Source organism: Lagopus leucura, unplaced genomic scaffold, assembly GCF_019238085.1.
Source record: "Lagopus leucura isolate 7727_CA_CO unplaced genomic scaffold, USGS_WTPT01 Super-Scaffold_760, whole genome shotgun sequence".
In the NCBI taxonomy this organism is placed as follows: domain Eukaryota; kingdom Metazoa; phylum Chordata; class Aves; order Galliformes; family Phasianidae; genus Lagopus; species Lagopus leucura.
In genome coordinates this window covers 5,262,629-5,288,445 of record NW_024962257.1, presented here as the reverse complement: position 1 = coordinate 5,288,445, position 25,817 = coordinate 5,262,629, and the positions used below count along the sequence as shown (strand labels likewise).

General features: G+C 47.9%; 1 protein-coding gene across 2 annotated transcripts in view; it reads left to right on the top strand.

Moving 5' to 3' along the window:
* Positions 1–6,416: 6,416 nt before the first annotated feature.
* The window catches only part of CACNA1H (calcium voltage-gated channel subunit alpha1 H), a 121,872-nt gene continuing 102,471 nt past the window's right edge, over positions 6,417–25,817 (top strand). Inside the window, exons 1-5 of one of the 2 annotated variants that reach the window (XM_042864868.1) lie at positions 6,417–6,524; positions 15,727–15,789; positions 18,917–19,072; positions 19,920–20,053; positions 23,859–23,956. In XM_042864868.1, coding sequence (XP_042720802.1) covers positions 15,742–15,789; positions 18,917–19,072; positions 19,920–20,053; positions 23,859–23,956 — 436 coding nt within the window. In that variant the 5' untranslated portion in view covers positions 6,417–6,524; positions 15,727–15,741. Of the gene's footprint in view, positions 6,525–14,538; positions 14,565–15,726; positions 15,790–18,916; positions 19,073–19,919; positions 20,054–23,858; positions 23,957–25,817 lie in introns of those variants that run through there. The other variant, XM_042864869.1, reaches the window with a different exon arrangement.

Here is a 25,817-nt window from a genome sequence, read left to right as displayed (position 1 = left end):
AAACTATGTCCTTAAGTACGAGATCTACTTCCTTAAACACCTCCAGGAGCAGTGACTCCAGCACTTCCCTGGGCAGCCTGTCCACGTGCCTAACCATGGATTTAGCTTTAATTGGCACTAGTTATCTCCTAAGCTCCTCAGAACGAGCCTTCACCGTGTCCTTTTAAAGGATGAAAATTGAGATCTGCTGTTACTTCTAAGCTCTGTAAATTCATCTCTGCCTGCTACAGCAAGGCGCGGGAGAGGAGAAAAGGATGCAATACGCACATGCTCTAGCTGTCACTGCTGGGCTATAACTGCAATTTCATCCAGTCCTAATTTCATTGCTGTCTGACACTTTGATTGAGCAGTGTGCCGGTGCTGGCCGGGGCTGCCACGTTACTGTGTGTTAATGCAGGTTTGCAGTGCTTCAGCGTTTGCTGCTCTGCAGGATTGATGGACTTGGAGTGAACAGAGGGCAGACGGGTGCTGCTCTGTGAGCTTCCCCAGCTCCAGCTCACGGTCTCCCACGGCTTTCCTTACAGCCTGCTTGACACCATGTCTAGCAAAGTGCACACAGCACAAGTTGGACTTGAAGTGAAGAAGTGCTTTTGTCTGGATGAGTTTGGAGAGTCCATTTGGAGTGAGAGGCTGCTCAGAGTCCCTGAGCCACAAAAGCCACTTCCAGCCAGGAGGTTCCCACCTGGACCCCAGGCAGCATTTCTCCCTGCTGAGCTGTACTGTGGAATTCACAGAATCACAGAATCATTAAAATTGGAAAAGTCCTCTCAGAGCACCAAGTCCAACCCCAACTCATCGCCACCATGACTCCAAACCATGTCCCTCAGTGCCACATCTCCTCAATTCTCAAACGCCTCCAGGGATGGTGACCCCACCACCTCCCTGGGCAGCAGTGCCAGTGTCTGACTGCTCTTTCGGAGAATAAATTTTTTCTAATATCTAAGCTGATTTCCTTTCTTTGCATTGCCCGATGAGGTTTGGGACCACACAAAACTTGACATTCCCAGATGAAGCAGAACAAGAAGCATGGCAATTATTCACCAATTATTTCTATCCCAGAGGGACCATAGGATTCCTGAGTGCCTTACAGAACCCAATCATTAATCCTGGTTAATGATTTTGCCATTATCACCTGGTTTTGTTACAGCCTTCCCTGGTGCTGTGCTGTCCTGCAAGGAGAAGCGAAGAGCACCAGCAAGGAGCAGGGCTGAGCCTATGGCTGTGTACAGCTGTGTCCGTCTGTCTGTCTGTAGGTGGGAGGTGGGTAAACTCTCTGCTACCAGGGAAAGCAGCCCCATACATGGCCTTAAGGAACATTTTCTGCCTTGGTTTGCAGAAGGCTCACGCAGGTGTGTAGTTATAGTGTTAGTAGGGAGCATGTGAGAGTGAGACCATCAATAAAAACCAGAGCTCCATCAAACTGTCCTCAGATAACACTCATCCTCTAAGAAGTGTTCTTCCGCTCCTCCCATCAGCCAGGAAAAATGCACACTGAAATTTTCAACCAGAGAGGTTTTGTTGTTGTTGTTATTGTTTCGGGGTTGGTTTTTCTTTTTGCATTTTCTCTGAAGGAAAACTCACATCAAAAGGCACCAACCCTGTGAGCACACAGCAGCCAGCACCACCTCTCCCCAACAGCTGTTCTCTGCACTCAGAGCCAAATTGCAGGTGCTGCTTCGGTCCCTTTCATTTGGGGAACTAAAGGTATAATCAAAACACAATTGGGCATCGCTGCCCAGACATGATCTGCTCCTCCCTGAAATTCCATATTCAGGGGAATGATGGAGGTAAAGCAGTTCTGCCACGTGAAAGCCACCCACGATGCTTTGCTGAACCTCATCCTGCAGTGACCCAGAGCCCATTGCTGTGTGCTGTTTCCCCTCTCCATCCACCCTTAAAGCTGCAAGCAGCATTTCAGCTCCTCTCTTTGGTTGTTTTCAGAGGAGAGTGCAATAAAGACCACTAAAAACTCTCACTGCAAAATATCAAGCAGTTTGGCCAAGGGAAAGGCCAGGAGTATGCTGTGAAGCAGCGCTTGGGATGAGCAGAAGTGGGTGTTGGTGGCAGTATGGTTTTTTCCTTCTGTGCAAGTGGACTTTACAGGCACATCTGCCAGACAGTAAGAACAAAATAAAGAACCGAAGGAAAAAAAACCCACAGATCAGCAGAAGGAGAAGTCCTGGATTTGAATGAAAATTCCCACCAAACCATCCTGTGATTGCCAGCTGCCAAATGAGGATAATCTTCTGAATTTCATCTTGTGGGCTGTATTTTTTAAGTGAAAAGCCAGATTTCTATTACTGTTACAAAAAGTCATCCGCTGTGAAAACTTCTGTTGCCAAGCAAGTAACAGAGGAAAGCTCTGTGGTGATGTCAGGAGTTGGGCCAGGTGCTTGCAACAAGGGACAACCTGCACCAGGGGAGCTGCTGCGTTGCAAGAGCATTGCTAGCTTTGCAGAAAAGCTGCTGAAAGATGTTTTCTGGAAAAAAAAAACCCTTCTCATGCATCTGGTGTCCCAGCCCAGTGCTTGGCCATCCCTGCACAACCTCTATGCACAGCACTTTGGGAGCTGCAGGTTTGTGCACTGGGGTTTGCAGGCTGGAGATGCCAAGCAGAGTTAAATTAGTTCATTAGAGCTGCACGAGGCGCTGCTCAGCACACGATGAGCTCTGATCTGTGTTTTTATTGAAGCTTATTAGAGCGTCAGTGGATGAGAATTTATTTTTGATGTATTTTATTGCACGGTGATTTACAATAAGCTCTTAAAGAATGCACCGTCATTGCTCCTAATAATCATTTAATACATATTCATAAAACATTTCTAAATGGTACCTTTGTTCAGAATATGTTATTGGAAGTGGTGCCTGGTTGTGTTGGAGCATCTCAGCAGTGAGGCAGCTTCAGTCATGGCATTGCATTGAGACCCGGGACTGAGGATTCTGAGGGGAAACATGAGTTGGTTGGATTCCCCCAGCAGTTCAGAGAGAATCCTGCTTTGTTTGAAACCCCCACATTGCCCCCAAAAGGTGGTTTATGGGTGTGCTGCACTGTGGGGCGTAGCAGCACTCGGTCCATCACGATGCAATTTTGGTGGTGGTTAGGAAAAAGCCCGCATGGAAGAGATGGGCTGAAAGGAACTCGGTGCTCTGCTTGCAGGTGGTGAAGTTAGGTGGGCACAGTGGGGAAAGTCAGAACTTTCTGAGGTTAACTGCTGAACTTTAAACAGTGATACCTATGCTTTGCTTATTGTTTCATACCTTGCTCACCTCGAATGGAGATGCTGCGTTTTCTTCTTTGAGTTCTGGGCTGCTTCAGTGGGATGGGCTGAGTGGGCAGCTTTGTGAGAGCTTTGTGTGATGTCAGCATGTGATCTGATCACAGACGGCCATCGCTGGGGACAGGCCTTCCTGCAGGTATCCTGCTCTTCCCATGCGCTGATACTGAGCAACTGAACCTCCCATTGAATGCTGGGGAAGGTTTTGTCCTTGGAGCTATTCCCTCTCTTTATAGAATAGGTTTTATCCTTGGATTTGTCTGCATGGGAAGGATGGGTTGCCTTTGATTCAGGTACTTTGTTCCAGGAGCTCAGCAACCTCCAGCCCCTGTTGTGAGCCCAGGTACAGGAGCTGCCTCCCTTCCTGAGAAATGGCAGTGTTCATTTTGTGCTTTCTCTGAGCTTTGTCACCCTGTGCTGAGACTCTGAGAGGGCCGAGCACTTTGCTTTTACCTACAAAGAGTTGCAGATGGAAAGGGAGCCTGGGGCACAGCTCCTAGGGAAGTGATGGGATCACCATCCCCGGACATGTTCAAGAACCATGGAGATGTGGCACTAAGGGACGTGGTCAGTGGGCATGGTGGGGTGGGGTGGGGCTGGACTTCGTGATCTGAGAGGTCTTTTCCAGTCTTAATGGTTCTGTGCCTCTCTGACACCCTGGTCCCACTGCCAGCCAGATCTGAGCACGTTCACCCTTACAAAAGCAAAGCTAATATGCAAATATCACCAGCAGTTGTATAGCGCAGAGTCATTAACATTTGGGAAGCTGTGATTGTATAAGAAAACAAGAAAATAAATCAGCAGGTACTTTATCTTCCTGGTTAAACGTCCATCAAGGGATCCAGTGGGATAGTTTCATTCCAGCAGAGCATCGAGTGCCGTTCTGAGCGGGGGCTGCTCTTGGGTGGTTAATCACAAGGCAGTAATTGACTGTCATAGTGCTTTCTTTCTCATTTTTCTTCTCATTATTCATCGCCCAGAGAGCAAAACAGAGCAAGAGGAGCTGCTGTGGGGCTCCCTGGGGGCTGTGTGGGGTCTCCCTGTCTGCAGGGCTCTGTGTCACTGATGGGGACATGGCCTTGGGGGGGGGGTTTGGCACAGAGCAGCTCCCTGAGGGCACGCAGGGCTGGGAGCCCGTCCACCCTGCACGCTAAAGGCTTCCCCATCAATTCTTTAATTAAATGTTTTCCAGCAGTTTGTTGGCCAACGAAGCACTAAGCCTAAATTTGTCTGTTGCAATTAATGAATTCTGGTCCACAGGCAAATAGTTCTTTCTTCTTGGATTTATTTTTTTCTAAGTCAGATGTATTTCTCTGCATGCCTTAGAGCGAGAGCATGCTCCAGACTGCCAGCCTCACCCTGTCTGGTTCCACACTCCACTTCTGGTCCCCACAACCCTCAGTGGCTCTGACCATCTTCTTCCCTTGGCCATTGCGAGCTGCTTCTCTCCCTTCTCCACTCAAATTTTTCTCCCTTCCCCCTATAGACCCCACTGGTTGACCACCCCATCCCAGCATGCATCCCATGCACCCACACTGACACAGGGTCTGAGCTGCTTTCTCGAGGTTGATTTGAGACCAGAGAGGCACAGTGAGATGCACGTTTTGGTCCTTCCAATGCTCAGCTAATTGAGTGGGGAATTGAAAGTCATTCTTACTCAGTGCAGTCTGGAGACAGCAAAATATTTTTCTTTCTGGAAAAATTGTTGGACTGCTCAACAAATTTCACTCTCACCACAGCCCTGCAGAGTCCCAAAGCTGCCTGTTTACCCAACACAACCAAGAAAGGAACAATACTGGAAATTGCAGTTCAGAGCATCAAAACAAGGCCTTGGTCATTTCCATCAGCTGGGGTCTGGGGCTGTGCTGGTAGTAATGCAAAGTGCCATATCCTAATGCAGTATCTCAAGTGGGGAGAACTGGTGCTGAGGGCATGTATTAGTGGGCATGATGGGGATGACTTGGGGTTAGACTCAGGGATCTGAGTCTAACCCCAAGGGCTTTTCCAACCTCCACATTTCTGCAGGTAGCATCACGCTGTTGAAGTGCAGTGGGGGGAAAGCCCTGTCCAGCAAAATACCAGCAAGAACCTGCCTCCCTCTGTGCCATCTCATGCAGCAAGCCCCATGGTGTAGTGGCACCACAGAAGCTTCACAGAATTGCCTGTGCTGCTCCATACATGTTGCTCTTTCCATTTTTTCACCCTGCGCTTGCAATTGAGACGCTCCTGCTCTTGCTGTTCTTGCTGTGGGAAGAACATCCACGGGGATGCCCTGGGGTCTGCCATCAGGTTGACCTCAGAAGTGGCCCCTTGCTCTGCCCCACTGCCTGCTACCATCTGCAGAGACCTCTGCTCTGAGCTCCTTGCTGCAGCCTTGAGCACCTCTTCCCACCTAGCTGAAGCACCTCTGCAAATTCCGCAGTGCTCAGAAACCTCCCATGTCTGCCAATGTTGCCAATTTACTCCAGATAACTGGAGAGAGAGGTAATGAATTTCAGCTGTTTACCTCTTTTAAAAACTCGTTTCTGTTTAGACATAATTACCCAGCCACTTCTAAGAAAGGCACCATTGATTGCGGAGCTGAATTAGCATTTTGTTGCATTGGCTCTGACAACCGCCCTCACCGACACGAGAGCTCTTCATGAGCATTAACTCATTTAAAGTGTAAATTGCAACAGCATAAATTGTGCCGGCTTTCTCGTCTCACAGCCTGGGCCTGGCTGAGCAAAGCTTTCTCTGTGGCTTCTCTGAGCACCTCCCATACAACACCCGAGAGCTGGGGGCTTCCCCAGGCTGGGAGAACTGCTGCACGCAGGTTGTTTGCCACCAGGACGCAGCTGATAAACCTTCCTCTCCTTTGCAAAACTTATTAAAGCCTGAGGACAAAAAGGTTTATACAACAGCAGAGTACGATTAGTAGTTTAATCTCCAATTTTATGAAAAATGAGTTTTTTAATAAAACTTCAGCCCTTCCTAGCTAGTGCCCGGTGCCAGCATCCGCCCCAGGCAAGCAATTATGAGCAGCTGAGCTGGCTGAGCTCAGTGCAGCCGCCCGTGGGCTGCTCTGCTCAGCTGGGAGCAGTTTTCTCCAGCAGAAATGCCCTCACTGAGCTGTAGCAGGTGTTGAGGGTTTGCCTTATTTTGCTCCTGACCAGGCTGTGCTGTAGTTAGTTTGGTCTTTGCTCAGGTCTGAATGGAGTGCGTTCTGCTGGGACAGATCGTGGAGCAATGTAAAACTGTGACTTCCTGGTAAAGTGCATTTCTTATTATTTATTCCTATTTTTGCAATATTAAGCTTGACTTAGAACAGTGGGGAGTGCTTTGGGGATTTTCTGTTCGCGATGCTTGGAATGCTATGGGATTTTGTTATGACAGCAGTTGGCAGACCTGTTGTGATCTGCAGTGCTGGGAGCCCACGTCCACGCTGACGCCTGCATGTTCCCAGTGCTCAGGGCTTGTGCCTGGGCCAGGATTTAGGGCTTTGTTGGCCCACCCTGAAGTTGCTGCCCTCCCAGCTGCATCCCAGCAGCACAGGAGCTGCTATGCATGTCAAGGATCCTGCATCCCCACCGCTGCGCAATTTCCATAGAGCCATAGAATGGTTTGGGTTGGAAAGGACCTTTAAGATCTTCATCCTTCCTTCTCCTTCCTCTCTATCCTGCTTTCCCTCCTAAAGTCAGACTCTTCCTAACCCATCCAACCTGCTGATAAGCAGGGCCTCGTGGAAGCACAAGGGTGCTGGCTGCTCCCTGAGCTTAGGAGAGGGGAGAAATGCTCCCATGTTTTTCATGCTTGCAAAACAGAATTTCCTTGCTTGTTCCTGTCCTGACTTTGTCCCGCTGGCTGTGCATCCTCATGGCTAGACATGGGATGATGGGGACAATGAGAATGATGCTCTGTGGCACCACCCTGGAGCCACTGTCTGCAATGCCCACTCCTCCTCAGGCTCATTCCTCATGTGTTGGGGTAATGCTGTTTTGTTTGGATTGCAAACACTGCAGGGGGAATTTTTAAAAAGCCTTCTTTTATTGCTGTTTAAAAATAAAATAAAAAATGCAGCCCAACAACTTTTCTATTAATATCAAGCATTGTAAGTCTTTTGTTTGCTTGGTTTGTTTATAAAATCCCTCATTTTGGATCTAAGCTACTTGACAGCATCCTTTTGAATATCTGTTAAAATAGATCTCAGTTTCATTCCATGCATTTTGGGAAGGATACAGAGCAATTTCGCTTGTTGGCCATGAACAGGAGATGGATGGGGCTGCTCCCCAGGCAGCAGCAGGGCAACGCTGGGTGCTGCTTAGCATGGGGAGCTGCCCTGAGTGATGGCTTTTAAATGGAAAAATAATGCAGGAGAAAGAGTCCTGCTGGGGACTCTATGATTTATGCAGTGAGTTGAGCTCCTTGCATGCCCACATCAATCCAAGGCCTCTCCAAGCATTGCAGATGGTCAGGGTTTGCAGGGCAGGGTGCATCAAGCTGTAAAGGAGAGGGTACTCTGCAGCAGCATCCCTTGGCTTCCATCCCACCTGCATTGTTAGCAGTGCAGGTGTTAATCACCATTATTGTAACGAGAAGGTTGGGGTGCAGAATCTGCTCTCCAAATAGTGTGCGCCACAGCAATCAGCAGTCAGTGCAAAACCAGGCTCTGTTGCTCAGCGCAGTGGGGTAGGAGGGAAAAAATCCCCCACCCTGAAATTGACAAAACTGAAGCTGATTTATACCAAGGGAGGGGAAAAAAAAAAAAAAAAGGAGAGAGATAGCATCAAAGTCATGCAGAGGGTGAGGTCTGAGCTGGTGGCTGTGTGTCTGAGCCTTGTGTGGTCCAAAAGCTGCTGAGAACTGGCTCGTGTCCCCTCTGCCCAAAGGATGGCCAGTGCTCCTCCTTCCTTCTGCCTGCTGCATCTCAGATCCACTGTCTATTTGCTTTGATGATGCTCCAGCTGGAGGCAGGAGTAAGAGATAACAGGGGTGAGCAGAGAGAAGTGAGGGCTGTGAGGGTCGCTGCAGAATGCAGATAGCTGCAGAATCACAGAGTCAAAAAATAATGCGTTAAAGTTAAAAAAAAGAAAAGACCTCTAAGATCCCCAAATCCAACCCCAACCCATCACCACCATGCCCACCAGCCATGTCCCTCAGCAGTTGTTTCAGGGACTTCTGTCCCTTCCCATTTCATCATCCCCATCCTAGAACTGTTCACTGCCCCACTGTGGGATTTCAATCCTTGGCTGACAGGAGTGAGCCCCTGCAGGGCTGTGGGCAGGGGGGGGCTGAGCTCCCTGGATTTGCCTCGTCTGCTTTTGCACTTGAGCACAAATCCCATTTTCAGCACTACCGTAAGAGTAATTAATCAGATGCTTGCATGTTGGGTTTGCCCACTGATGTTGCAAATAGGTACATCACCACAGACCAGAATAACTACGTTTCTTCCCATCCCCTTTTGCCATCCCTGCTTTGATAGCTGAGCCAGCTGAAGAGGGTATTTTCCCACTGAGCTCATGGAGGACCAGCAAGCCTTGCCAAAACGCCCCTAGTGAAACATTTCTACCGGAACAGAAGAGTGGAGAATCAATGGGTTTTGTGCTGACGTCGCTGCTGACTGCTGACGTGATCAATGAGTGCTGCAGGGCCAGAGGGGCCGTCCATCCAGGGCTGCAGTTTGTTACAAAATCACCATTCTGCCCAATTGATGTCATATTCCCCCGTTTGCCTGTTCCATGCTCATCCTAAACTTGCGAGACACTGCAGTGTGTCTGCCCCACAGTGTACCTGACTGCACAGGGACCCTGCATTGCTTCGTGGCATTGCCATCATCCGCCCAAAGCAAAGCTCCTCCTGGCCCTCATGATGAAGGTCTTTTGCATCCTGTGATTCTTGTAATTTGGGGTTTTATTACGTTGCAACCATGGGACATGGAGTTATTTAAAGCAGTAGACAGAAATTCACCAGCTGATCATACAGCTCGTTTTAAAGTTGAGCTAATTTAAATGTCAATCCAAACTGCCCCTTGAATCAAAGCTGCTTAAATTATTCTGGAAAATAATTACCCCTATTCATCAGAAGAATGTGCCATGGATCCAAGTATAGCATGAAGCGTGTTTGATTGGGGATTTCATTTTATTTTCTCCTGGTTTTTTTTTTTTCTCTTTTCAGTATTGCAGTCGGTTAAAAAACAAAAAAGAAAAAGGAAAAGGAAAGGCTCTCTGCTCTGCCAGCTCCTTGCAGGAGTTACCCTTATTGTACCCAATGCAATCATTACAGGCTGCTGGGCAGCCCCTGCCTGCAGCAATGGTGATACACAAAGACTGCAGCAGTGGGACCGAATCCAGCACCTGTCAATGCTCTGCTCCATGGTGAAATTTGTTTCCTCCTCTAAACAAACCTTCTGTCCCACGTGCCTCCCTGATTTTTACCTTTCTATTAACATTTCCCAATTATTCAATGCTTTCTGGCAGGGTGACATTTGGTATCGCTGTTTATTGACCCTGGGGACCGTGGCATTGACATTACTGCTATGGAGTGACATTTACATGGACAGCAGCATTGTATTGATATTGATAGTGGCAGCCAAGTGGTAGCATTAACCATGTGAGGCAAGAAGGGCAGTTTCTGTTATTAATGCTGATATGCTTCCAAAAGCTTGCTTGAAGGAATTTCGAGCAGAGTTTTGCTGGTCTTGTGAGGTCTGCAGGGAGTCAATCCTGCACTTGGAATCTGCAGAGGTGGGTTCGATGCCTCTGTTCCTTTTGATTCTCTTTCCCCAGCGTAGAATTGATCTGTGTGGGGCATTAGTGGAGAGCCAGGCTCATCTGGCTCTGCCTGCTGTTTGCTGCTGAGGGTCATTGGGAGGCTCATGTGTGGTAATTGGAAAATTTATTCTCCAAAAGAGTGTTCAGGTGCTGGCACTGCTGCACAGGGTGGTGGTGGGGTCACTGTCCCTGGAGGTGATAAGAACCATGGAGATGTGGCACTGAGGATGTGGTGAACAGGCATGGTGCGATGAGTTGAGGTTGGACTTGGCGATCTGAGAGGGTTTTTCCAACCCTAATGGTTCTGTTATTCTATGAATGTGCCCTCAGTCCTGCTATGAGGCACCATGCTTGGTCTGTGCTCATCCCATCCCAAAGACCAGGTTGGCAGAACCTGGTCAGCAGGGTTTGGGTTTCGATCCAATTTGAGACAATCCCGTGCTGGGTTGTGGGGCTGGTGCTGAGCAGAGGGAGACCTCCAGAAATTCTTCTCAACCCCTGTGCCTTTAGCAACCTGTTATCCCCAGAGCTATTGGGCTGCAATGTGTCTTGTTTCCGTCCCACACAGCTGTGCCTGAGCTGAAGCAGAGGACAGAGGAAGGAAAAGCACAGCTGTTTCTCTTACAGCTTTTTTTATCCTTTAGCCTTTTGTTTGCCATTAGCAACCTGCAGGAAGGTTTGGGTTTGGTCAGAGCAAGACACCATTTGCCCCATGCAGCATGACTGCTTGGAGGTTTGCAATTCCTGTTGGAGGGAATTCCTGCCCAGGACAGCAAGCACAGGGGGTATGTGCTATTGGGATGCTCCTGCTCTGAGCAACTCACTCAATAATCTTGGCCTGAGAGCCACATTCCCACATGGGAGGTCTTGCTAAGAAGTGCTGGCTATCAGCCCAGCAGTGCACACTGTCCTGCTGTCCCCATTTGGATGGCACCAGTTATTCTGTCCAGGGGTGGCTCGGATGGTGTGTGAGCCACCTAACACCCACTGGGACCTATGTGCATCTCCCAGGGCTGTTTTGTGTGCCCAGAGTGCCACTGCAGGGTTACAAGCAGGGCTGGCAGGAGCTCTGCAGCCCTCCAGCCTCCTCCTGCGCTGACATTTCCCATCTGTAAAAGGAGATTTTTCTTACCCACCACACGGTGCTTCTGCAACGTTTAATTTATTTGCTTGCTTTCTCTTGTAAAGCATTTCTTCCTTGGCTGGAGATATGACACAGAAAACAAAGTCATCCTCTTCTCTCTGTGTTCAAGGTTGCAGCTGAGTTCACTTCCCCAGGACAGCGCTTTCTGGGCAGGGAGCAGCACAGCTGGGCGCAGACTGGAAGCAATGCCTTTCCCTATAGGGACCTTTGCAAATGGGATGCAAAGGTGAAGTGTTTCCATGGGAATTGCAGCCCTGGAGCTGTTTCGTCTTCACACTGAGATTTTTCCCCAGGAGGACTTGGCAACACCTGGCAGTGCCCTGCAGTGACAGCTCTGGCTTATGGGCACTAAGGGCACGAGGGCACAGGAGGCTGCTTTCCCTCCTCCTCCAGTGAATTCCCCAGTATCCTGGGGAGAACAGAGGAAGTAATGCTCAGCTCAGACCTGTCAGAGCTGTGGGCATTTGCTCTGAATCCACCCACGTGTCCCTCTGTGGGAACGACACTTATGCCAGAAAGCAAGCTCCAGAAAGCCAAAGCACTGCTGCCCCATAGGATTCAGCAGGTGGGTGGAGAGCCCCATCCCACCCCCTGTCTGCAGCCCCCCTCTGCACAGTGCTCAGCCAGGGTTCAACCCGGCAGCATCCTCCGAGCATCCCCCCGTTGCCATGACACTCAACCACCCCCGGGGATGCGGCTGCAGCTCTCTGCCTGCACTGACCCTCTTCCCCCAGGATCCCGGCGGCTCACCCACACACCCATCACTCTCAGGCAATTACCTGCTCTGATTGCTTGCCGCCGAGATGGGTGCTTATGTGTATTTTAATCAAGTGAGTCACGCAGGCAGAGAGGACCAGGCACAACAGTGTTTCAGCCCTTGGCTCCTTGTTTGGGAAAATGATGGCTGGGAATATAGTGAGCATGATATGCTGCCGTTTTAGGAGCTTGAGTGGATATGGTGGGTGAGCAGGTTGGGATGTGTGCATAGAATGTTTGGGTGTGTTCAGGGTGAAGCAGGTGTGGTTCGATCTCCATCCTGGCCCTGGGATCTTTGTAAATGGTCCATCGGGAATAACAGCCTGGAATGACGGAGGTGTTTTGCCATGAGCTGTGGGAACAGCAGGAAGAAGCCCTCCTGGTGTGCTCCTGCCGGCACTGTGCTTTGCTCCCAAGGCCCATGGCGCGCATCCATCAACGTCAATTCAATTGATACAACCTTATTTCCTTCCAGGGCATCCCACAGCACTTCAGGATGCCCCAATGATGTGCTCAGTCCACTTGCTGTCATCGCCCTGGGCACTGGCAGGCACTAACGTTCTACAGCTAGCAGAGAGGATTTGCCCCATGCGTGTGGCAGTGGGCAATGCGGTTGGAACCACATCTTTTTGATTTAAGAGGAGAGGAAATGTCTTCAAGTTGCACCAGGAGAGGTTTAAGTTGGATATTAGGAAAAATTTCTTATCTGAAAGAGCAGTGAAAAGTAAACAGGGCCAGGAAGGTGGTGGAGTCACCATCCCTGGAGGTGTTCCAGAACTGTGGAGATGTGGCACTGAGGAACATGAGGATGGGTACAGTTTGGGGATCTGGGAGGGCTTTTCCTGCTTTAATGGTTCTGTCATTCTGTACAAAAAGACGTGGTTTAGCGAGGAACATTTTTTGGTGGTACAGTTGGACAGTTGGCCTGGGTGATCTTGGAGGTCTTTTCCAACCTTGGTGATTCAGTGATTTCCCTGCTTGTTTGAGACCTAGGGGACTCAGGGCAGGGATGCACAAGGCAGGAAGGAGTTGTGTTACGACCCCGGTTTCACTCTCAGAAAGCCCCAGGGATGGAGGTCAATTTTGCATCCATCATGCACCCCTCAAGGTGCTTTCCTGCCCATGTCATCTTTCAGCTGGGAGTTTAATCCCCCACTGCTGCACACCCGGCTCATAACAGCCTCCAAGCACCACGACAACAGGCAGGGAAATGGAGCTGTCTGACAAATGACACATGACAAGGACTTAGAGTTAACTGCTTTTAAATTCATTATGGCTCCAAAAGATTGGCTTGAGCAAGGTGAATGATTTAAGGTGCATAATGAGATGGATTTATCCTCCTTTTACTGCCAGTGAATGATCTGTGAACAAGCTTTGATCTCTGCACTACAGCCATTACCAAGATTTGTCAGCACGGGGGGGGGGGGGGATTTGAGGACTGCTGCTGCCCATTCTCAGCAGTGGCTCAGTGGATGCGAGCAACCCTCCTGATGGGACGAGTGCCAGCTTCTTGGTGTTTTCAGAGAAAATGCCTTTGGTGCAAACACATTTCCAGTGAACCCACCATGCCAAAACCAATGTGGGGATGTTGAGATGGCACTGTGCATCCATGCTCTTCAGATTGCTGTATGCAGAGCATCCAATGATGCCAAGGCCGGGAGCTGTGCCTAGCATCAGTGCTCCCGATCTCTGGCTGTGAATTATCCCTACGCTGGGAGAGAAAGGCATGTCCTACAGCAATCACTTGGCTTTCACACGTGTTGCTCTGCGTCCTTTTGGTGTCTCGTGATTATTTCACATTTTGTAACAAACAAATGGGGTGCAGTTGCTCCAATAACTCAAGCTAATGCTTTCTTAAACAAGAATTCCCTGTGGTCAGCCCATCTCCAATGACATGTGCCAACTTGGTGTCTTTGAGGCTGAAATATTGCTCCTGGGCCGTATGTTTGTGGTGCTTTTAGGGAGGTATATATTTCTGAAGTGCAGCTGCCTCATTTTGTTCTACAAGTCATAAGTAAATGAACTCCAATGATCCAGTGCAATATGAGCACTAAAAATAGCTTTAATCAATCAACTTTTTAAAAACAAGAATGTTCCTAAAAATTATGCCAGCCCAAGCCAGCGCACCCCCCAGGGATTTTTGTTCTGAGTCACTTTTCTCGCAGTTCCTTTCTTTCTTCCCCTTCATTTTTTGTTCCTGCTCCTATTTACCAAATACCATTTGAGTTTGGACTGTTTTCCATTGCTTAGAATAAATGACGAGGTGGATATTGCAGATTTTTAAAGCTATTTTTGTCTCTGGTTGCGTGAGGTGATGGGAAGTGTTGTTCCCACAGCTTGCTGCTGTTTCCCAGGTTGGATGGGGCCATGGGCTGCCTGACCTGGGACCCATGTCAGGGGTGGGGCTCAGGGGGCTGTAAGGACTTGTAGTGGCACTGCTGAGTCAGGGTCTGAAGCAGTGATTGAGCACCTGGTGGGAAGGCAGGGCCAACCCAGGGGAGCTCAGGTGTGTGCAATGCACCTGAATGACTGGATGGGTACAGCCAGGATCCACCCCGTCCCAAACCTCATTTAAGGGTTGGCAGTAGAGGTAGGAGCATCTCTTGCTGGAAATCCCTGCCTACCTGAGGCCTTCCAAAGGTAAGCAGCTCTTTCTCCTTTGTTTCTGTATCTGTGGCTGCTGCATTTGGGCTTGTTCTCATTTACTGTAGCTAAAGATTGCCATCCTGATATTATCATCCATTATAGCGTTACAGGACCCTTCCAACCCATTCTGTAGTTCTTCAACCCAACTTATTTTCTTATCCTATAGTTCTGTAATCATGAAGGTCTGTTCCAACCCAACCGTTCTACAGTTCTATGATTCCTGTAACCATTTCGCTGCTCCAGAGCCATGCTGCTGTCTCCTATGGTAGCTGCTTTGTATGCGCCATCCCAATATATATCCACATGGTGGGGTCCGAGCATCCCAACCTCCCCAAAGTCCTTTGCCAGGGATGGATGCTGGGCTCGGCAGCTTGCGAGCAGCAACCTGGCTTCCAGCTGGCCTTGTTACTGAATGGAAAGTAAGTCTGTGGAGTTGCAACACAGGAATTACATCCCCAGGTGCATTGCATACTCAGCTCTCCAAGACTGCTCTGAAAATCCTCATCCCACAAATGTGTGTGTGCATATATATATATGTGTGTGTGTATGTGTATATTTAGTGCATTAGTCACATCTTAGACTGTAAAAGCTGAAACTTCAGTTGGCTGCTGCTTCTGTAAACATATGTTCTCCTTGTAACTATAACTTGGCTTTTATTGCTGTGTGTTATTCCTCAGCATTGTGTGCAGTACGTACAGATATGGTAACAGCAATAATCGCAATGCCATCAGATCCAGGCCTTTCAAATAATGGGTTAAGTCTCCAAAATCCCCTGACTGGCTTAAAAATAATAAGATTATGGGAAAACAGTAAGGACGATGAGCTTGTCTCACTGCTTTGCTGGTGCTGGGTACTGGGCTCCCACTGCTCTACTGTAGTTTGGAGCCAGGGCAGCTTCCCCTGCCCCTGGGGTTAAGCAGCACTTCCTTCATCACAAGGCTTGGGATGGAGCAAGGAGCTCTATGGCACTGCTGTGACACTATGGTTTTACTGTGTTTATTGCAGAAATATTTCTAAAATTCGAGGGATGGATGGTAGAGATTATCTTAATGGTGAGGCGAGGGAGGGGAAGAGCAGTGTGTGAGGGGATGACTGAGCCCTTCCCATGCCCACACCTGGAGTTTTCTATGTTTTAGGTTTGTTTTTTTTTTTTGAGGAGAAAGGCACTGAAATGCAGCCTGGGGCTGCAGACTTGGCAGTGAACCTGGGCAGCTTTAATGTGAGTATTGAAAACATTGCTTTCTGGTTAGACAAGCATTTTCTTTTTTAGGCCTTTCATTTTTCTATTGAAGGAGGCTTCCAGATTTTTAAAGGAAATATTAAGACTTTGGCCTGCAGGCCAAGAAATCCCCTTATAACACTGTGCAAATGTGTAAGTACAGTGAAGTCTTCCAGAAACAGGAACTCTCCACATCATTTTGCTGGACGAAATGCACGCAGCAGAGATCCAAGTTGCATCACTGCCGCTCATTCTGCACTGCACCTCTCTTTGTGCCAAGAATCAGAAGTTTATGGGGCAAGGAGCTGGGAGAGGCTGGGTTTGTGTTTGGGTTTTTCAATGAAGCAGAGTCATTCATTTCTATTTCTTTGCTATGGGGCTGAGGTCAGCCATGTGTTGACGTGAAGATGTGGCCATGTTGGGGCATCTTTGGGCAACCAGCACTCTCCAACCTCAAGCCACTGCTGGTGGTCATTTTGATAAAACCCCATGAAAGCTGCTGGTGTGCACCAGCCCCTGAACTAGCAGCAGGTGGTACCAACACGAATAATGGGGCAGGGCCTAATTTCTGTGCTGCCTCTTGTAAACACAGGGTTAGATTTTAGCAAAAGGGCATGTGCAACTATGTGAGCTTGGCCCAGATTCGCTTTGGATGCTGTTATCCTGGAATGTGCAGCAAAGGATGAAACATTAAGCAAATCTTTTGCGATGACTGCCTCCAGCGGTTCATCTGCATCTCCCCTTTGCATCTTTTTCAAGCCTGAGAGTCACAAAGTTGGCTGCTTCTGAAGGGGATGATGCTGGAGCAGTGATATCCATGGCCTGGGGTACCAGTTTTGCAGTCAGAAAACTGGCTGGGGGGGCTCTGACTGGCCAAGGGCTGAGTCCCAAAGCTGGGGGCTCTGCTAATGTTAGCAGCAAGGAAGCAGGGAGTGAGCTGAGCCTTGAATATCTGCAAACCAGGGGGAGGGAGGATTAGTCCCATTAGGGCAGAGCTCTCGGGGTAATCCTGCTTTCAAATTAGGGAGCAAATCGCCATCATTAATCTGATTCAAAATTAAGTAGGGCAGGGACTTACTGCTTCCTCCTCCGCTCCATTCTCCCACCAAAGCAGAGCTACTCCCCACAGCTCCTCCTCAGCCTTTTCTTCCAAAGTAGCCAAAGTTCTTCTGTCTTCTTTCTTGCTGCTGCAGCTTTGCCATTTGGTGGAGGCTGACCCTGGCTCACAAAGTGATTTGGCACCAGGGTGAGAAAGATCTGAGCAGCAAACAGACTGCCCACACTCCTGAAGTCTCCATTCGGCAGCAGTTAAGCCTTCCTGGGGACAGGCTTTTCTTTGTTTTATCTGAAAAACTCCATTCTGATGGAGTGTGGCTGTCAAAGCCAGTCCATGCTGTTGATTCACTTTTGACTAATCAGTGTTTTCTAATGGAAAACAAAACCTAATTCTTGTTTGGCTTTGCTGAAAACAGAGGTTGGGATGGCAGAGAGCATACTGAGAACAGGAACAGAGCAAGCACCCCATGTTGGACAGTGATTCTGAAGCCTCATTCATTCTTGCTGTAGGGAAAAGTGCAGGTGATGTGAGCTCAGTGTTTCCCCATCGCTGCTGCAGTGGAGGAGCAAGGCTGGAGTAAACAGATCCTTATGTTCTCCTCCAGGGGAAGCAGACCTCATTCATCAGCATGCTACACAGGTTTTACTCGTTTATGGTTCAAAATCCATATGCTTTTATTTCTTTCTTTAAAGAAAAAAATAATCCACATATGTAAGTGGAATGAATGCGGCTGCAGGCACCCTGGGAACAGTCCAGGAGCTGTGTTTACAGGGATATCCACACGAATCCCATCAAGCAATGCAAATACTGTAAGTAGGACGTGGCCATGGGTGAGGATTTGTTTGGGTCTGACATGAGCTGTTCTCTCTGTGGAGCAGGATTACTGCTCTGCTCCTAATTAGCTGAGAGGAAAGGGGAGCCAGACAGCCCCTAAAAATGTCAGAAATCAGAACAAAGTCAAAGGGAGAGAGGAATTAAAACAGACCAGTGCTGGTGTTGCTGCAGACACGAGTGCTCTGGGGCTGTGGCCAGAAGCTCACCTGCTCCAGCTCCCATCGAGGGAGCCCAGTTTTATTTGTTTCAGTTGTTTGGTTTATTCCACGTGTGTCCGTTTTAGACAGATTCAAAGAAGGCAGTTTTTCGTTATCAGAAATGAGACAATGCCTATGTTCTTCCCTCTCCATGATCCCTCACTGGTGTGTTTGAAAGCATAAAGGTTTATTCATACACAGGTGTTTCCAATTATTTTCCCAAGAACAGTTCTCTCATTCATCTTTAATTTGTGAAACTCCTGTTTAGTTCCCCAGAACCTTTTTTTTTTTATTTAATTATTTTTAATAGTTATACCAACAGCAGTAACCATAAGCTCTGGGCCTGTTTTGCAGTGATGCAAATCACCACTTACTGTGCTGTAACTATTAATGTTGAACACTGGTGGATCCTGCAAGACAATGCAGTCTTTTTTTTGGTGACTGTGGTGACAGCCTTGAACCCTTTCCTTCCCTAAAGCTGTGCTGAGCACCCTGTGCCCTACATTCTGTGTTGCAGCATGCCAGTATGACTGGCCTTGCCAAAACTCGTCCTGGTCATGATGGCTTGGCTTTGCTTTCATCTTCAGTCATGGTGCAGAGCTTAATTTGGACTCCATGAAGCTTAGAAACTGTGCAGGGGAGAGACAGCTGTGTTACGATGCCATTCTATTGGTGTGAGATAGAAATAAGGGAAGCAGCCCTATGGATTGGAGCAAAGAATGGGTTGCAAGCTGTTTTATGGTGGTGGTGATGCCTGAATTCACTCATTTTGTTTGGTCTTTCTTCATCTGGCAATGACAGAGTTAATGCTATCAAACTTTTGGGGTGGCTCGGTGGTAAAAACCCTTGAGTTCTGGAAATGAGTTCTGCTATGGAAGGAGGACAGAGGGCTGCCCTCAGCATGCACAAAATACAGCAGATGGTGGTGTGGAGGACTTCGGGTGGACTTCAGATTTTAGCAAATCTGGGATGCTAAGGGGTGTTTTCAGTTTGTGTGATGAGCATAGGGTTTGTAACGTGTAAGTTGTGCGGTTCCCAGGCTTCCTATTGGCAATGCATGTGTTCCTTAACGCCTCCTCTCACCTGGTTCGAGCACGTCAGCATGCTGGTCATCCTTCTGAACTGTGTCACCCTGGGCATGTTCCAGCCCTGCGAGGACGTGGAGTGCCAGTCAGAGCGCTGCACCATCCTGGAGGTAAGGCTGGCCCTGAGCTGGGACCCATCATGTCCCCAGGATAACCAGAAATCCCTACACGTGGAGGTGGTTTCTGCAGTCAGACACACTTGGGCATTCACTGTCACCCTGACACATGGTAGTGCAACACATTTGAATCTGAATGTGTATCTGCTGCTTTAATTCCTTCTGAGTGTCCCAGCATTACAAGGAGGTGACTGGGATCCTTCCCAGCAGCTCCTTCTCCTTTCAAAGCCTGGTACTGGCTGAATGATTACAACGTATTGAGTGTATTTGTGAAAAACAGAGTGTTATCCCAGAGAGTTTGCAGGCAGAAAAGGGCTGTGACTAAAGCCATTGCTATTTTGTGCTGCCACAGCTTGCAGGAGTTAACAGAAGCCAAAATATGAGGTAGAAAAACCTTAACTCCTTTATAGTGACATTTGGATGCTAATTATTAAACGAAGTGAAATAATGGAGTGAAACTGTAGTTTATCAAGGGATAAGGTAATATCCAGAGAAGGTGCAGCTCACGCAGGCCATGCGAATGGACATTGGTGTACAATGGGAACTTGGCTTCCATGTGGGCACTGTCATGTTTACCAATAATCCACCTAGGCCTTCAAATGGCAATGCCAGAGACTAATGCTCACGCTTTACAGGCAACAGACCGAGCACGAAGCTATGCCCAGGGGTTGCCATCACCCACCAAGTGCTGTAGGTCATGTTTCTGAGCTCAGTAGGTGGCACTTTGGTACCACTGCCCAGCCCTGCAGCCTCTGCCAGGATAAACAGTGCCCCTGCTTTCCCTTTCCATGGTAAGAGAGCACAGTAGAACTGACTGTAATAATCTTTTACTGGTCTCCAGGCATTTGACGACTTCATTTTCGCTTTCTTTGCGGTGGAGATGGTCATCAAGATGGTGGCTCTGGGGATCTTCGGGCAGAAGTGTTACCTTGGAGACACGTGGAATCGCCTGGACTTCTTCATTGTGATGGCAGGGTCAGTAACAAAACCTCATAAAGTTGCCTTTGACGTGAATGCCAGAAAACGCCAGGGAACCCAATCTGTAGGTTGTCCTGGCTGGTTTTCATTACATCTTGTGTATGATTCCCAGCTCCAGCCAAAACCAAGTCCCATAGGTCTCATTTGGTTTAACCTCTGGCAATCACACCAGGTTATGGAGTGCAGCGTGGCTGTCAGGGCAAAAAAAAAGTAGGGATCCTCTGGCCAACGTCAAACCAGGTTTGTGCTGATCTAACCCAGTGCTCACGGTAAGGTTTCCATCTTGACAAGGGATGGAGAAAGCACAGGGCAGCTCAGTCCTACTCCTGCCACGTGGTATCATCAGAATGAGACAGAGGCAGAAATTAGACAAACAAGGGGAATCAAGCCTGAAATCTGTTTCAGAAGGTTGAAATCCCAGTGCGAGAGGCTCTCCAGAAGTTGACTAGCAGCTGCTGTTGCTGATCCTCCCAAATTACGAGTGCATGCACATGTCTCCAGTAAACTTCTGTTGGTTTATGTTTATATACCGTCTCTCGCAGCTGCTTATTTGTGTAGGATGTGTTAATAAATAGATACAGTTTATTTGTGGAATCACCCCAGGAAGATCTGTCTGCTTTTGACATCAGCTCCTGCAAAATTGCAACTGTGTGAACTGAAAACTTGGCAAGTCTAAAACTTTATTCTATAAATAGATGGATTTTAGAAACTCCAGGCTCTCTTACCTGCTCAGTGTACCCTACGAGTGGATAGACTGCTTTAATGACAAAGCTCTGCCTTATTTCTGAGTTCCTGGCTTTATAATGACTAGCCTGGGGTTAATTAGAACATTCCTGTAATACGTTGAGCCATTTTTACCCTTACATTAGCAATGTACAATCTTAATTGCTCTTAGAGAGTTGCATTTTCATCCACGTTATTTGTCTGGTGTACAGCTTGGATTGGCCTTACAGGCTTGAATCAGACAGGAGCCCTCCTGAGCAGAGCTGCTTTGAACCAGTGTGAGGTTTCAGCCTAGGGAAGAACAGCAAGAACAACAGCAGTCGTTGATAATAATTTTTTTCTTTTTTATTTTTAATTTCCCAAGCTGCTGCAGCAGCATTTGAACATTTAGTAGAAGAGTGGGGCTGTGACTGTGGGGCAAACGTGGGGTCAGAAACGTAACGTTCATAACCAAAGCACCAACAGGACCCTATGCTGAGCTCTCCTGATGGGCAGGCAGAGCCATCAAACAGGTCATGGCAGTGTACTTGAGTATATTTGGGCCATATAGCAAGGAACACAGTTGGAATAACAGGTGCTTTTTCCAAAGAGTGGATGGCTGTGTTGCAGTTCTTATGAAGCAGTTCTGATAAGAAGTGCTGCACAGAGCTGCCTGCATTGTTTGTCCTATTTGCTGTCCTTAAATAAGCTGATTTGGCTGACAAGCAAGTGTACCAAAGAGAAAGGAGGGTGAGCAGGGAAACTACAAAATAAACATATCTTCTGCCTCTAGCAACAGATTGTGTCTGAAGTTTGTTCCAGCACTGAAAGCCCTTTCATGTTCTGCTCGCCTGAGAAATGTACCCTGGAAAATTTCAGAGCAAATGGAGCTCACAACCTCTGGGTCTGTCCAGCAGCCAAGTTGAAAGCATTTCCCAAGCATCAAAAATGTTGTCTACAAAGGCTGAAAGCAGAGATGTTTCTTGTGCATCCTTCCCTGGAGGTGCTGCAGGCTCATGTGGTATGCTTTGGACATTTTTATCTTGACAGCTGGAGGAGTAGGAGCTGCTCACAGCAGCAGACAAAGGCTGTGCCTCTTCTTTCCCACTACCCAGAGGCTGTGGGGAATCACCTCTAGTCCATGCATATCCCTAACATCCAACTCCAGCAAGTTTCCATTGGAGTTTTCCAAGGTATCCTTGGCTGAAAAGTGCAATGTGCAGTCAGGACCCCAAGCTTCTCCTTGGCAAAGGATCCTTGGACTTTTCCATGAAGGCTTGAGTTGATTTTGCTGCAACAGGTCCAACCTGGAACCCATCACCATCAATCAGGTGGATCAAGATGGCTACAGGGGGCAACTTGCTTTGAAATCCTAAGTGGAATGCCATGGAAATCCAGAATGTTGGAGTCAGAAAGGCTGTTTCCTAGGCCATAGCCTGGATTATTCATCTTTCTTCAGCACTATTGAAACTCCAAGTGAAGCCCCAGGAGCTGGCCCTTAAACAAGCACGTGGGTGCATGGAGCAGTCCGTATTCCTTTCACATGCTATTAGGAGTTCAAAAACTGTCTCAGTTACAGCAAAACCCACATGTTCAGTCACCTGATAAATCGTGTGTGTGTGTGCTGTGCTGGGACCAAGCCAGCCAGCAGGCTCAGGCTTCAGCTCTATGCATTGAGACAGTGCTGTCCCTATTCCTGCAAGGGCTGCTTCCAGTGCTGGCTCTGGGCCCCTCGGTGCAGGTGGGGAATGGCATCTCCACTGGGTGGTCCCAGCAGCCCCACTCTGGCTGCTCATGTTGGGTGTAAGGTCTGGTGTTGTGCTGTGTCTGTTCGTCATGCTGGGCTCAGTTCCTACAGACAAGCTTTAAGGTGGTTTTGATTTATAAAGAAATGTTAACTGCTCCAGGGGAAAAAAAAAAACACCCCTGGGAGGTTATCAAATAGCTAGCCCCAAGTCACTGCTGGGCACAGAGTAAGGTTCAAGGTGCAAAGTCACCTCTGTGTCATAGCAGGGATTTTGCGAGGTGACACCAAGAAGCTTCTTTCCAAGGCAACAGAGAAGCAAACATCTGGATATTCCCAGGCAAACTCAGCAGAGCGGAGCAAGGCACCAAATAAGAAGTGCAGGAGCACCCAGGTAGTGATATTCCCAAGCAAGGCTGGCCCTAAACCAAACCCTTCTTCTTTGTTGCCTGAAATCCAGGAAGTATGGCAACTTTTTCTTGATGGTACGTAACCATTTTTGGTCCATCCTGGCTGGAGAATGCTTAACCTGAAAATCTCTCCACCGAAGCTTCTTCTGACAGCAGTTCTGCCTTTCTCCTGTATCTGTTGATTTTCTTATTTTTTTAAATGCTCATTCCTTATGGTATCCAGCAGCTTACTTGCAGGGTTCTTCTGATGCTGTTATGTTGTTTGAACAGACATGGTGAGAGATTTGTGATATATTTACAAGTGCTTCCCTGTAGTCAAACTCATAAATTGTAATTACAGCCGTGCTAACTAGCCATAACCCCATTAAAAAACAACACTACCCACATTTGCCACTCGTTGCTATAAAAGAAGAAAACTGACTAAACTTAATGTCCTTCCCAGCCTGGGAGAGAAATATTTATGTGAAATGGAGACGGAGCCTGAAAAATAAAATGTTCCTTATTCTTAATAATAAAATGAGAACCAAACTACTTCATAGTTGTTTTTTTGGCTTCATTATTCACACTTTGGTCATAGGAGGATGGATAAGCTGGTGTGAAAATGCACCAGGATGAGGGCAGGGGGTGTACCATCAGAACATCTCATTGATGTGGAGCTGTGCACAATGAGATAACAGCAAGGGTGAGCCATGGGGAGCCCCAGCTCTGTGTCCCTTATTTGCAGCTCCCTGTTGTGCCAAGTCCTGCTTGAACAGAAGCTCCCCAGGTGCATGCCTGTCAGCTGTCCATGCACCATGCTGCTTGCATGAGTGTCTGCAGCCCTTCGAAGGTGGGAATATCCATTATATCCCATACCAACAGCACATCAGGAGCTGCTCCCCCATCCCACAGCCTCGTGCTCGTGCTGCATCCTATGCCCTGACACCTCTTCTCTCTTTCCCTGCAGCATGATGGAGTACTCTCTGGATGGACACAACGTCAGCCTGTCTGCAATCCGCACCGTGCGCGTGCTGCGGCCGCTGCGAGCCATTAACAGGGTCCCAAGTAAGTAACCATCAGCATGGCTTTGGAGGGCTCAGCTTTAAGCTTTCTGATGTCCTCTTCTCTTGCTGCCGAGGGCAAGTTCATTGATTTTGGGTTGTTTTTTTTTTTAATGTGAAATTGGACATCATTTATTATTATTAGTAGTGTTAGCAAAGGACAAGGGAGATTTTATACCTGGGATGCTGAATTTTTGTAGCTGATTTCTAGCATTTTTGTGAACTCTCTGAAGCAAGTAACTCCCATCTCCCACTAAATAGCAAAGTTCCCGTAAAGAAAGGGGAGAGATCTATTCTAGAAGAGATCTTCTTGCCTGGGATGGACTTGCTTTTTTCCTCTAGGTTATTTAAGGTCTCTCGGTCTCTTTGAGTTCAGGGTTTGAAACGTGGTATTCTCCATCGTTGGTAGAACACCATGAAGGAGGATTTGCTGTCACGTAGTAGAAAATTGGGTTCATCCACAATAGGAAGTTCAAGTGGTCCCTAAATCCATTTTCGAGTGGCTTCAGCTGCTTGTCTCCTAAATCCAATTTGACAGATGAACCAACAAGATGAAATAATTTCCTGCCATACCAGCTGTCTGCTGAGTGACCCTTGCAAAGCACTAATTTCATTGCTCTTCACTCACTTTCTAACCATGCTCTGCTCAACGCAAAATGCAGCAGCATTGCATGGAAATCACGCATGCTTCTCACCACAAAAACGTACGTTTTGGGGTCTTTTTAAGAGCGTGTTTGAATAACACACCCCACCAGTCATACAACCATAGAATTAATCATAGAATCATGAAAGTTGGAAAAGACCAATAGGATCATCAAGTCCAACCAACCTTCCTGAGCATCCTGCTGGGATTCATTGCCCGTCACGTTGGCACATCCGCAGACAGCACAGCAAACTCCCCCGGGTCAGTTTCAGTTCCAGTGCTTCAGACAAACATGCAGTTCTCTTTGTCAGTTCGATGTTGGAGCTTTGAAGTGTGTCTTTCAGGCTGTCTGCTGCTACCCGTGATAGTGAGGTTGTTTTCTTTTGGTCAGAAGACCGGCAACAGGAAACCATCAAGTTTTGTTAATAGCTCATGGGATCAAACCCAAAGATTTAAGCCCATTTTTGGTGTTGTCCAGCGTGCCAGGCCTGGAGGACGGATAATCACAGATTTACCTGTTTATGAGACACCAGCTCCCTCCACTTGGCGCTTTACTGCTGTCGCTGTTTCAGACTGATGCTGTAATCCAGGGCCTGCAGAGAAAGGACAGCAAAAACCTTCTGTGTCTTGGATTTTGGGGTTTCCAGTGATGTACCGTTGCTGCTCTTTCATCCATAGGGATGGTCCAGCTCCAACAGGGGAATCACCTGGGACACCCTCACTTCTCAGTCTGTGCCCATGTCCTCAGTGGGATGCCATCATCCAGAGCAGTGTTTTCAGCCACAGAACAACACTGAGCAAATATGAATTATGGCTGGAGCTGGCACGCAGTTGCAGGGACCCATGAGAAATTGCCCAGCAATGTATCCCTGTGGTGCCTGGGCACTTTCCTGGGCTCCAGCCAGGGCTGCTAGCGCCGTGCTTCCAGGCACAATAAATTCACCCACGAGATTATTTTATTTTTATTTGTTAAGAAGAGAAAGGAGAACCCCAGCCAATAAAAACATCGTCTCTATTAGAAATTATTCCTTGGAAATGACTGGAAAAATACAATTTCTGCAATTTATACGTTTGGCAGGGGCTGTAGTTTGGGTGGTTGTTTTGCTTTTTTTTTTTTTAGTAGTGGCTGCTGTTTTTTCAAGCCCATTTTGCTGCTTTATTTTTACTTTTCTGCTGTGTGGTTCCAAGCCCGTTTCACATGGAATGGGAACAAAAAGAAATC